This window comes from Macaca fascicularis, chromosome X (genome assembly GCF_037993035.2).
Source record: "Macaca fascicularis isolate 582-1 chromosome X, T2T-MFA8v1.1".
NCBI lineage: Eukaryota > Metazoa > Chordata > Mammalia > Primates > Cercopithecidae > Macaca > Macaca fascicularis.
Genome location: NC_088395.1, coordinates 159,697,994 through 159,710,219, shown reverse-complemented (window position 1 = coordinate 159,710,219; position 12,226 = coordinate 159,697,994). Strand labels below are relative to the sequence as shown.

At 61.5% G+C, this 12,226-nt stretch overlaps 1 protein-coding gene across 3 annotated transcripts; it reads right to left on the bottom strand.

Annotated features, from left to right (window-relative positions):
* Positions 1-1,775: 1,775 nt before the first annotated feature.
* On the bottom strand, positions 1,776-10,677 carry DUSP9 (dual specificity phosphatase 9). 3 transcript variants are annotated; one of them, XM_005594909.5, is made up of 4 exons: positions 10,503-10,677; positions 4,808-5,215; positions 3,393-3,848; positions 1,776-3,124 (listed from the first exon to the last, which is right to left on the bottom strand). In XM_005594909.5, the coding sequence occupies exons 2-4, from the start codon at positions 5,178-5,180 to the stop codon at positions 2,799-2,801; spliced, it is 1,155 nt and encodes a 384-aa protein (XP_005594966.1). In that variant the 5' UTR covers positions 5,181-5,215; positions 10,503-10,677; the 3' UTR covers positions 1,776-2,798. The 3 variants fall into 3 exon arrangements, with proteins under 3 accessions (XP_005594966.1, XP_045239662.1, XP_065394921.1); XM_045383727.3 differs by lacking the exon at positions 10,503-10,677 and adding an exon at positions 9,445-9,736; XM_065538849.2 differs by lacking the exon at positions 10,503-10,677 and adding an exon at positions 5,700-5,913.
* Between the last annotated feature and the right edge of the window lie 1,549 nt (positions 10,678-12,226).

Below are 12,226 nucleotides of genomic sequence, written 5' to 3'. Positions count from 1 at the left end.
TGGGCTGTCACAATCTAAGTAAAACTGTATGTAAGATAGTCAAATACAGCTTCGAGACAAATCCAGGAGCCTTCTCCAGCAGCCAGATCACTGTTTTTGTTTCGTTTTGTTTCTTTGTTTTGAGACAGGGCCTCACTCTCACTCTCTCATCATTCTCTCACTCTGTTACCCAGGCTGGAGTGCAGTGGCGCAGTCCCAGCTCACTGTAACCTCCGCCTCCCGGGTTCAAGTGATTCTCGTGCCTCAACTTCCCAAGTAGCTTGGACAGGCACGTGCCACCATGCCCAGCTCAGTTTTTTTTTTTTTTTTTTGTATTTTCAGTAGAGACAGGGTTTCCCCATGTTGGCCGGGCTGGTATTGAACTCCTGACCTCAGGTGATCCTCCTGCTTTGGCCTCCCAAAGTACTAGGATTATGGGTGTGAGCCACGGTGCCTGGCTGAATCACTGTTTCTAAGTGCCTCCGAGAGAGATTCTGGAGTGTCCACTACTCTATGCTGAGACCACTCTAAAAGAACAGTTCAGCTTGTGGCTATAAGCTCTCAGGGGAGGGGGAACATTTTCCTTTTATTCCACTTCCCCCCAGATCCAAGGTCAAGATCAGCACACACCCTCTTCTTTCTTTGGGATGTATCTTCCTAGGTCACCTGTTCTAGTAGTTTTCTGTGGCTGCTGTAATAAATTACCACAGAGTTGGTGGCTTACAGTAACACAGATTTCATATCTTCCATTTCAGAAGATCAGCCATCCAAAATAGATTTCAGTGGACTGAAATCAAGGTGTTGGTGGGGTTGCGTTCCCATGGAGGGTCCTGGCTCCTGGGCTAGCCCCAGGGTGGCTTACTCCACTGGCCCAGAGGATTCGCATCATTTCTCACCTCATCACCTTGCTCTTCCTTTCCTACTAGCTCAGCCATTCACACAAATGCCTTTAGATTGCCCCCAACATCTTGTGGGTTCTGGGCCACATTGCTCCCAAAGTCTCCGCAGCTTTCTCGGGCTGCGCTTGCTCCCCGCCACCCTCCAGTTGCCCTTTCCCTCTGCTACATCTCCATGGTGTAGCATGGTTATAGACCCCGGAAGCTACGGTGTGGAGAAGGCATTGGCAGTGTCCCAAGATGAGGAGAGGTGCAGTTCACCTCTGTCCCTTTAGGTGGCCTGTTGGTCTCCATGTTCTCCATGGGGTTCTTCTAGTCCCCAGCCTGGGCTTTGCAGCCCAAATTCCACAGCCAGAGAACCACAACACTCACATGTGCCAGTCTGCCCACACCCCTCCCTGTCACTCTCAGGATGCCACCCAGCCGTGGCAGCCCTCAGGTTCCAGGCAGGGCTCCGGGCTGACTTGGCCGGTGTCTCAGGGATCACTTGTGAGTGCTGGGTCCTCGCTTTTCTGCTCTGTCCATGGCAGTGGACATCTATGGCATAACTGCAGTGCTGTGACTGTTGCATGTATCATTTCTTCCCCCACTAGAAAGTCTGCTCTGAGCAGGCAGAGCTCACTGCTGCAACCCAGTCCCCCGACAGTGTGTGGCACAGACTAGGGGTTCAAATGGAGGTGAATGAATGTGCAACTCAGAGCTTGGGCCAGCGGGCAGTGTAAGCACAATATGGGAAATGATAACATGGGGCGGGGAGTGGGTGGTGCTTGAGTCCCTGGCCAGCCCGACACACCCCCCTTTCCACCATGGGCAGTCCAGAGAGACCAAGAGGGCCTCCTTCCCCACCTTCCCCCAAACCCTCCAAGGTGCTCAGGAGGTAGCTTGCCTCTCTACTCAGTATCTTAAATAAACTGTTTATTCAGAAGGAATAATTAAAGAAAGCAACTGTGATATGGATTACAAAAACAAATAAGCATAGCTCCTCTCCAGGCTCCAGGGTGAGATGGCCCCGTGCCGCAAAGACTGCCAGCCCTGGGCTGGGTGAATCAGTGGGCTAGCATGTGTGTGTGAGTGCCGACACGCGCGCACACACACGCACACCCGCCACCCACAGGGGTGTGGGCAGAAATGAATGACTGTGTGTGTCTGCAGCTTGGCCCCTTCCCCAGCCCCCAAAGTAGCAGCGGCTGTGTGGGCCCCGCAGCAGCAAAAGTGAGGCCTTCTTCTTCCCCTCCCCCTCCCCAGCTCTCGCTCTGAGACCCCATCTCCTCCGGCAGCAGTTTGACCACCCTCACTCACAAAGAGCGCCAGTGATCCCGTCAAGACATCTGGGGGAAGAGGGAAAAAAAAAAGCCCACCAGATGTGTGGCCGGGAACCTGCCCAGTCGCTCCTAGGCCATGGATGCAGGCAGCCACTGCACCTCTGGGTCCCCATTCCCTGGGAGGCCCCAGCCCCGAGAGGCCCAAGCCCTTGGTGGAGAAACAGGGAGGTGACAACACCAGTGATGGCAAACTCCTCTCCCCCAAGCAACCATTTGGGGACAGGGGAGGGACTGGGAGCCAGTCCCTGTGGCAACAAGGTGAGACACACCCTTCCTGAAGGAGGAAGCGCAGGGAGGTGCAGGGCCCAGCCGAGCTGGCCGAGCACCCAGGGCCGGGGCCGGGGCCTGGACAACCACCTGGAGAGGGAACCCCCACCCCCATCCCGCAAAGCAAAAAGTAACAGTCGCAGAAGAGGCAGGCTCAGAGCAGCCCTGCCGTAGGCACGTTGATTAGGACGCCAGCCCGCGTGAGGTATTGCGCTCTCCCCCCAGCACCCTGCTCAGGCCGAGCCCTCCCGCCCTCCCCTCCCTTGCCGCACGAGTGGGCAGGGACACCCGTGGGTGGGGGTGGGGCAGGGGCCGGCCCGCCGGCCACTGGGCCCTAGGTGGGGGCCAGCTCGAAGGCGCCATCACTGGTGGGGGTGGTGAAGAAGGAGGGCGGGTCAGAGGCCATGGATGCCTGCCCCCCACTGCCCTGCTCCTGTGAGCGGCGCTCCTCCAGCCGCAGGCTGCGCTCAAAGTCCAGCAACTGCCCCATGAAGTTGAAGTTGGGGGAGATGTTAGACTTCTTTCTCTTGACCAGGTCATAGGCATCGTTGAGAGAGAGGTGGAGCTTCTGCATGAGGTAGGCCACAGTGACGGTGACAGAACGGCTGACCCCCGCCAGGCAGTGGACGAGCACCCCGCAGTTCTGGGACAAGGCCTCATCTAGATGGGGCAGGACAGGGCCCGGGAGACCCCGAGGGCAAGCGTGTGTGAGGCCGAGGCCTTCCGAAGACCCCGCCCTGCCCCCTGAGCCAGATGGCCACGGCCTGGAGTTTTCGCTGGTGGCCTCTGGGGGCCGCCCTAGCTCTGCCTGTCCCCTAGAAGTGCCACCCTGGCTTTTGGCTCTGGGAATGGCAGCTGGGCTTGGGAGGAGTGCTCACAAGGGGGAGGCCAGAGCAGGTCTTGGGGAGGGTGGGTGGGGCGGACTCACCGATGAACTCAATAGCCTCCGGGAAGAACTGCGACAGGTTCTGGCTCCAGTGGTCGGAGATGGGGATCTGCTTGTAGTGAAAGTCGCCATTCTTCTCGAAGAAGTTTGGGAGGTTGGGGGTGACATTGAGGATGTAGCGGATGCCCAGTTTGGCCAGGCTCTCCAAGTTGGCGGAATCCCGGGCACTGCCCAGATAGAGGTTGGGCAGGATCTGGACAGGGAAGGATGCCCGCAGCCCCACTGGCGGGGGTGTGGCACCCTCCGAATCCAGGCCACAGCTCATGGAGTCGCGGTCAGCCTCGGATTCCGCATCAGAGCAGTCGGAGCCCAGGCACAGACTGCCCAACCCCACTACAGGCACCGGACTGGGCACCGGGGCCATGCTGGAGCCGGCACGGCCACTAAGGCTGGTCTCACACAGGTGAGGGCACTCGGCCTGGAATCTGCTGAAGCCACCTGTGGGGGAGAGGGCATGGGGCCTGCTGACCTGGCCTCCTGGGCAGCCAAGTACCTCTGTCTGGGGCTGGGGAGCTGACCCTAGACAACTTGGAGGGTTTGCAAATGTTCCTAAAAGGAACACAAAACCCAGCAGCTTGGTGTGTCCTGGTGCCACGTGGAGCCCTAGCCACCCTCACTCAGCACTCTCGGCCACTGCTCTGGACAGCAAGTGCCCACTGCAGCTGCTGGGGCTGCAAGAAGCTGGGCTCACGCTGAACCACCGGAGAGGATCTTACACCCCTAGGGTCAAGCTGAGGCAGGTGTGAGGGCTCAACAGAGCTGAGATATACTGCCAGCCTTAGGGAGGACTGTGGCCATCAGTTAAAGAAAAGGAAGTTCTCTGCCTGGGCATGTCCTGACCCTCAGGGATGAAGTGGGACCCCAAGATGTGGGGAACTTGGGGGAGAATGTGACATTCCACCAGAATGGTTCTAAAGTCTCAAGAAGCCAGCATCTCTATTTACAGATACTATTTCCCCGGGCTGGAAACCTGACACTTTATATGCTGTTCAGGAGGCTAAGGTGGGAGGATCGCTTGAGCCCAGGAGGCTTCAGTGAGCCGTGATTGCACCAATGCTGTCTGACCCCTGCCTCCCTTGCTCATTTGCTGAGCAGGTGGGAGAGGTGGCGATACCCTTGCCGAGACCCTGGGGAGCCCACACTTTCTACTTCGCTCTTGAGCATCCTGAGAACTAGCTCAGGTCAGGCCAATTCTCCCCATTTTCCAGGCTCAGAGACTGGGCTGCTGAGGGTAAAGAACTTGCCCACGGTCACACTCAGGCTTCCCTCCTCTCAAAGCAGCCTGGCAGGTCATCAGAGGAGGGGGGCCTCAACTCGCTTTGGAAAAAAAGAAGTGGGGCTGGCCTAAGGTCAAATGAATCCCAAACGCCCTGGAAGGAGGGCCCCGCGGCACCTACCCTGAAGGTAGTAGGCCAGGTAGCCTTCCTCTCGCAGCTTCTGCAGCAGGGTGCCCAGCACCGACTCGGCCTCCCACTCCTCGGCCTCGGCCTCTGCCTCCCCGCGCCGGCGCCGGCCCCCACCCTGGTCGTACAGGAGCACCGGGGCAGGTGGGGGCGGCTGCAGCGGCGGCCCGGGCAGGAGCGCGCGCACCGACAGGCTGCCCCTTCGCAGGCGGCGCAGCAGCAGCGCCGGCAGTGCCACGCTCAGCGCCCCACCGATGCGCGCCGACTCGTACAGCTCGCGGCTACGGCAGTCCAGGAGCAGAAGCCGCGGTCGCGGGGGCGACAGCTCCCGGCGCAGCCACAGGCACGAGCGGCCCAGACCCTCCATGGGCGATCGGCTCCCTACACGCCGGGCCACGGGCGCTGCGGAGAGAGAGAAGGCACAGTGTGAGCTCCCGGAGGGCCGAGGGGGCTCAGACTTGAAGCCCGCCCTGCGTCCTGAAGGCGGGAGCCCAGGGTCCCCCACCGTGAGGACTCCCAACAAGGCGCCCCAAGAAAACCCCCAGGCAGCAGCTTGGCCCGGGGAAGGGTCCTCGAGAAGAGGGCTGAGCGACTAACTGCCCCTTCGAGGCTCATCCCTGAGGCCGCAGCCGCCTCCCTCCATACCGCCTTTCTGCTCCTCTCTCGGCCTTCTCGCGAATGCTCCCCAAGTTCGAGCTTCCGACTCTGGTTGGGGGTGTGCGTGTGAGGGGTGCCAGTTCGAGGCCTAGATCTCCCCCACGGCCAGGTGGGCCAGGAGAACAGAGGAGGCGCCGAGGTTCTGGGCCTCAGCGAGTCCTCTCAGAGGTGACCTGGCCCCCGGACCCCCATCTCCCCCACCCCTAGGAGAGAACAAAAGGAGAGAGACCTGGAGCGAAATCCGGAGGTGGACGACCGCGCGTGGACGTTCTGGCCACGGTCACTGCCACTGCGGAACGCGGGGCGCCGTCCCAGGGCAAGGAGTCCCCAGGCCTGGCCGCCAGGAGAAGGCGGGGCGGCGGTACAGGCTTGCACGTGGAAGCCGAGCCCCGCGCAGCCCGCGCACTGGCCGCTTCCTGGCAGCCGGACCCAGCTTCCACTTTGGAAACTGCCTTCGGACGTGGAGTTACAACTCCGAGGGGCGGGCCGGGGCGGGGCTCCGGGGGCGGGCCCGGGGGGCCGGTGAGCCAACGGGTGCTAGCCGAAGCAGTCGGGTGGGACCTGCGAGTCGGCTGAGCTGGGGCTTCCACCGAGGCGGGACGGGGTCGGGGCAGAGGCCAAGGGCAGGTCAGGGGCCCAGCAGGGGACCAGCTGCGGCTCCCCTGGCCGGCGCCAGCCTGGCCTCGGGAGGCAGGGGGAGGGGTGGGGACCAGAGCCCAGCCCCTCTGCCGCGGAAGCTGCCTCCAACCCAACTCACTAGGTGATACTGGACCATCTTCTCCCCTTCCTGGATCTCAGTGGCCGCATCTCTGTAATGGGCTCATAGCTACCAGCTTGGGCAAACATGAGATGCCACCGAAATCACGGAGGGGAGGAGGAAGCAGGACCAGAAACTAGTGCAGCTTTGTCCCAGAGCTCTGCTGCAGGGCAAGGCAGGCAGGAGCAGCTCCTGAATACCTCCCAACCCCAGCCTGCTTCACTCGCACAGGACAGGCCAAAAGCATCCAGGAGCCCTGAGTTCCCAGCCCTAAACTGGGGCATTCTGGTCTTATCACATTACTGATCCTAAGAGTCACCCCTGTCTCCCCACTCTGCCTCCTTCCCTTAACCCCGCTTCGGCTGATCAAAGTGGAGAGAAGTAGTTTCTACCTAAATATCTCTCACATCCACGCCTCTCTCTCCTGTCCCCTGCCCTAGCCAAGGGCTCAAATTCATCAGCTTTAGGCCAGGTCACTGTCATGTCTTGCACAACAGTCTCCCTGCCTCTGGGCCTGCAACGACCTGCCCTCCACCCTGCCCTGCCCAGCCCTGCCCAATGTCAGAATGCCATCCACTCAACCAAGGCTGGCGGCCTCCATCCTTTCCTCTATGGGCACAACAGGAGGGACAGATCCACAGGCAGCAAGAGCACTGGACAAGGTCTCAGGTGTGGTGAGCACTGAGGCAGGAGACCAGGGTCAGGGGGAGGTGTCCACAATGCTGATCTGGCTAAAAGTCCCTTCTCTGCTTAAAGCCCAACAAAAGCAAATAACAGTGTTGAAGGAAAATGTACAATAGATAAGATAAAGCTCATACCCAACCAAAAGGTTAAGACCCCTGTAGATAAATGGGCAAAGAACCTGAAAACACTGCATACTGCAGGAAGGAGGGAATGTGGTGGCCTAACAAATATTTGGGGGAAGGTTCAACTTCAGGCGTAGAAGGAAAGCAACTCCGATAAACAAGTAACAACGACCAAGGAGGTAACACTTCCCACCTACCGCGTTAGAAATGTTCTCATTTTTGAGAACACGCAGTGCTGGCAAGATTGCTGTGAAATCAGCGTGCTGTTCAACTGTTGCAGGGTTATATATTGGTACGGCCCTTTTGGAAATTAATCTGGCAATATCAAGAGCTACGAAAGAATCCCAACCCTCTGACCACTTTTGGGAATCTAAGGAACTAAAGTAAAAGAAAGCAAAGTTATGCACACAAAGATGGGCACCACAAAACATTTTTCTAACGAGTGGAAAATGCAAAGCAAACTATGAGTCCAAAGACTCCTCTCAGGAGCCATGGAGTTAGAGGAGAAAATGTCTAAGGTCATGGTTAGGTAAGAGGGCAGGTGATGGAAAGCTAGGTGGGTCACCTCTAAGGGGCTTCCAGTTTGCCCCTCTTCCTCCCTTTCGGGCAGTGGGCTGCTAACTGGGGACTCCCAGGACCCTGGCACTGGGCTGCTGTCTGGCCACACCCCCATGTCCCTGTATCTAACATGAGTCCTAATTCCTGCATCTAAGGACCTTGGGCAACTGGACTGTGTCCTTCCTTCTCTTGCCCAGTGGGCATGGGCCCCAGCCCAGGCCTCCCTCCCATGCCCCCTGCCCAGATTCTGAGATTCTGCTCATTCTTCAGGCCCTCTCCTCCAGGCAGCCTTCCCAACTCAGAGCCAGTAGTCTCCCTCCTCTGTGCTCCCTAGTGTGGTCACTTTCCCCCTTTCTCAGTGTGTTCCTGGGGCAGGGACTTTGTCTTCTGTCTTCTACCTTCTCCTGTCTCACAGCCTAGCTCCACAGTGGCGGAGGTGGACACCGGCACCCAGCCTGGGGGCTGCCTCCAGGCCCACTGCAGCTGTGGGTGGGAGCTAAGAGTGGGCAGGGGTTGAAGGCACCACGGAGGTTCTGCCATGTGCCAGTCTGGTTGTGGATAGTGGGGGTGGCACAGGGCTATGACCAGCAGGGAGCTGGACAGCCACTTCCCCCGCCCGCCCTGCTGTGGGGGCTCAGTTTGGCTGGAGAAGGAGCTCCTGAGGTGCTCAGACGTGCTCTCTGGAGAGGGATCCCTGGAGGTGAGAGCTGGGCTGGGATGAGGACGGGGACAGGCAACCTCCGCAATGGTGAAGGAAGGGGAAGCCTAGGATCCAAGGGTCCACGTCTCCTGACGCCTGGCGAGGGACTCCCCTGCACCCAACTGCGGAGTCCTGCTGGCAAGCCCTCCCGCCGGGAGAAAGCATTTGGGAGGAGGCCACTAGGGGCTCAATTTCCAAAGTCAGAGCTCAGTGCTTGGGGCCCACAGCGCCCGCAGCGCCAGCAACAGGACAAATGGGAACCTGTTGCCACCTCCGCACTGCAGGGCTGAGCGCAGCCAACCCCCTAACGCCCCTCTCACCGGCGACCCTAGGCGGGCCGCCCCGACTCAAGCCCCCTGCAGCGCCGGCTCTGGGCTCCGACCCGCCCACAGCCGCTCGCGGGTGCGCTGTGCTGGGGGAGGCCGCGCCGCGCGCCCGGGCCTCGCCTGGCCCCCTCCGGCTGGCGGAGCCAGGCCGCGCGCTCGCTGATCGCCGCAGGGTGGGCGCTGCGCCTGCCGCCCCCGCCCCCGCCGGGCGCCCTGGGCCTCCGCCGGGCCGGGCCAGCGCCCCCTGGAGGCCGAGGGGACGCCGCCGCCTGCAGGCCTCGCGCGCGCCGCGTGCGCCCTCTGGTCCCGGGAGCCTCCCGAGAGCGGCGCCGCGCCGCCTTCCCCCACGAAATGCATCTTTCCCGCCGGGCCGAGTGACAGGATTTCGGCTGTCGCGGCCGGGTCACATGGCCAAGAGCACAAGTCCCAGCGACAGCGTGCCTGCCAAATCCAGTGTCTTTTCCATCAAATCCACTTTCTGCTGGGGATGGCTTTCTGCTTTTCCTGGTCGGTCTCCTCGCGGGACTGGGAGTTCCTCCAAGGCAGGAACGGGTGTGTGCCCGGCCCCAAGCTGGCCCCAGCCCCCAGTGCAGGGCCTGGCACGCGCCCGGCGCTCGCGGAAGAAATGCTCGTTAACAAAGAAGGCATGAATGAATGAAACCAATTGTTGCCTGAGGGAGCTGCTCCTGCTTTTCCTTCTGCGGATCACACACTCCTCCCCCACCCCGACACGCACAAGCACACGTGCACACACAGCCCTCCCCGTAACACACACGCAGGCAGGCACCCAGACAGCGCGCGCGGACGCCAGCCCCCATGGAACCCACCTACTACGTGCTTGCCGGGCAGCTGGCGTCCTTTTGGTCCCACCTGGGCCGCCTCCATTTCAGCGCCGGGCTCTCTCCGCCTCCTCCCCGCCCCTCCCCGGGGCCCCTTGCTTCCACATCTAAGTACCCTACCTTGGACCCCAAAGTGCCTTCTTTATCTCTTAGGGAAGAGGCCAAACCAGTCGCTGGGGAGTCTCAAGGTCTGTCTAGGGAGGCACCTGGGGGGCCCAAGGCTGCTGAGCCGCTGCCGAAGGAGAGCCAGAGGTGCCTGGCAGGGATGCCACCAAATGCTGCAGCCTCTAGAGCCCGCGTGCCAGGTGTTGGGGGGGAGGAAGGGAGGGACTCAGAGATGTGCTGGGGGGTGTCGAAGGCTATTTGTGATGGGGGCGGGGCAGGGTGCTGGAGAGCGTGAATCCAGCAGGTGTGCGCGCTTGCTGGGGTGGATGAGAGTGCGCCTTGGAGATGCTGGAGGTGTGTGCTTGGGACGTGGGGAGTGTCAGCCACTGGGATGTGGGTTTCTGATGGGACCTTGCTCCGGGGTGGGTGGACTGCAGTGTCTGTGGGCTGGGAACGTGGGTGGGGTGTCTGTAATGGGCAGATGGGGAGTTCGAGGTGGTGGGGGCATGGTAGGGGGAGCTATGTTAGTGCAGGTATCGCAGAGATGTGTTGGAAGCGTGCGTGTGCGCCTGGGTGTGTATTGGGGCGTGGCAGGGTCTCGGTGGGTTGGCATGAGTTGGGGACAGTGGTGAGTGGTGGGGCAGGGGCTGCTAGTGTGTGCACTACAGGAACCCGGGTCTGTGGTGCGAGGTTTGTACGCGAGCGAGTGTGCAGCCGGTGTAAGTGACAGGGGACACGGGAGGTGCACGGGCGGGGTGCGGGGGTGTGCGGCGGCAGCACCGAATGGGTCTCGTGGGGGCGCGTGCGCCGGCTTCGTGGGGTGTGCGTTGTCAGGACTTTGGGGCTGCAGGATGGAGGAGCGCACGTCGGGGCGGGGGCAGTCAGGCCGGGTGGGGTGGGGGTGGGGTGGGGGTCCCCTGGGCGCCGCGTGCTCCACTCACCTCCGCTCTGCTCGGTTCTCCGCGCCGGTTCCCTGCGTCGCGGCCGGGAAGTTTCCGAAGCTCGGGCGGCGGGAAGCGCCACTGCTGCCGCCTAACGCCACCGGAACCCCGGGTGGCGGCCTCGCCTGGAGCGGAGGGACAGCCGCCGCCGCTGCGGAGGGAAACTCCAAATCCCGCCTCCGCCGCCGCTGCCTCCTCCGCCTCTGCCGCCGCCTCCTCCCCTCCCGTAGCCGTCTTCTCCGCCCCCTGCCCAGGAGGGGCACTGTAGCTGGCGGCGCGCAGGGAGGGAGCGGGGAGGGGCCGCAGCCTGCCCGGCGTCTCCCTCCACCTCCCACGCCCCCGCCCGCCTTCCTCCCACCTGCAAGCCTCTGCCCTCTAGGCCAGTCCTGTGCGACGCGCCCTGCTTTCCCCGGTCCCCAGTGGCGCTACTGAGTGGGGGCTCCCGAGCTTGGGGCGCGGGAGTGGGGTTGGGGGCCCTGAACTAAGCTGGACCTGGGCTAGGGGGACAGTTACAGCGCAGAATCTGCACTGGCACCCCAGCGAAGGGGCCCATTGAGGACCGGGCACAGCTTGGTCCCCCAGAGCCACCTCCTGCTCCCACAGTGGAGAGGGTATAAAATCCGGCTGACAGCGCTGCCAATTCCACCCCCCACCCCAGGTCCCCCTGCAGTGTCTCCTCTCATTCTCATGTGTCAGATTCTGGCTAATAGTAATAGCATTTGAGCCTCAGTGCCTGGAAGAGGTGGAGCCAGGACGTTTGGGTGGGGGAGGGGCTGGGAGCGAGTAGGGAGAGGCTGTTGTCACTAGGTCCCGTTAGCTTTCTCCTCTGTACCAAAGGTCACACGCATTGCCATCGAGGACCTCATTTTATCCTTACAGCAGTTCTGGAAGTCTAAGGAGTTTGTCCCCATGCTACAGCCAGGGAAACTGAGGCCGTGGCTCCCTGGTGGTGGCACAATAGTGTAGTGGCAGAGTAGGATGTGGCTTGGTCTGGCTGAGTTCAGAAGCCTAGAGCCTGAGCAAGTGTGAGTGCAGAAGGTTGCGTGGGGAGGGGAGGCAAAGGGCAGCCCGCGGGGATGTGCACCTGGCCTTCCTGGGGCTTCCAGGCCAGCCTGGCCTCGTGCCTTCAGTGGGGGATTGCCTGAGACTCGGCAGGAGGCTGTGAGCATCAAGGGCCGTCTTCTCCGCCCAGGGAGCGCAGGATAAGGTGCGGCCAGGCAGGGCTGGGATGCCAGCAGCTCCGCTGGCCGCTTGGCTGTGTCTGCGGCAGCGCTGAATTCCCCTGAGTCATTACCCCTGGAAGAGACGAGGGCAGCGCTTTGCCTCTGGAGCCCAGGTCCTTGTCCCATCTGGGTCTCCATTTCCTGGTCTGTAGGTTTGGGGAGAGAGGTGGGACCATATGATCTTCAAGGGCCCTCCTAGCTGTGCTGCAGTTTCAAGCCGTGGCACCGGAGCTGGGAGGGTCCTGCTGTGGCCAGCCAGGCCTGCCCACCCTGCTCTGGGCCCCGACTGCTCCTCTGCACCTTTTCAGCCTTGGCAGCAGCACAGTCCCTCCTGGGAGGAGGCCTCTGGCCCTGCAACCCTCTCCCTGCTCTGAACGCTGGGCCTCGTGGGACTGCACTGGGGCTCTCCCCTACAGCCTTGGACTTGAGCTTGCACCTACCCTAGCCACGCCACACAGGCAGGCACATGCAGCTGCCACTGGTTCCCGTACTGCTAGATGT

Excerpts from the sequence above, each read along its gene's own strand:
- DUSP9 (XM_045383727.3), bottom strand. The coding sequence starts at position 9,502 with ATGGAGGCGGCCCAGGTGGGACCAAAAGGACGCCAGCTGCCCGGCAAG. Across the intron at positions 5,216-9,444 it reads GCCCGGCAAGCACGTAGTAG|CGCCCGTGGCCCGGCGTGTA; the intron begins GTGGGTTCCATG and ends CTCTCTCCGCAG. Across the intron at positions 3,125-3,392 it reads GGAGGCTATTGAGTTCATCG|ATGAGGCCTTGTCCCAGAAC; the intron begins GTGAGTCCGCCC and ends TGCCCCATCTAG.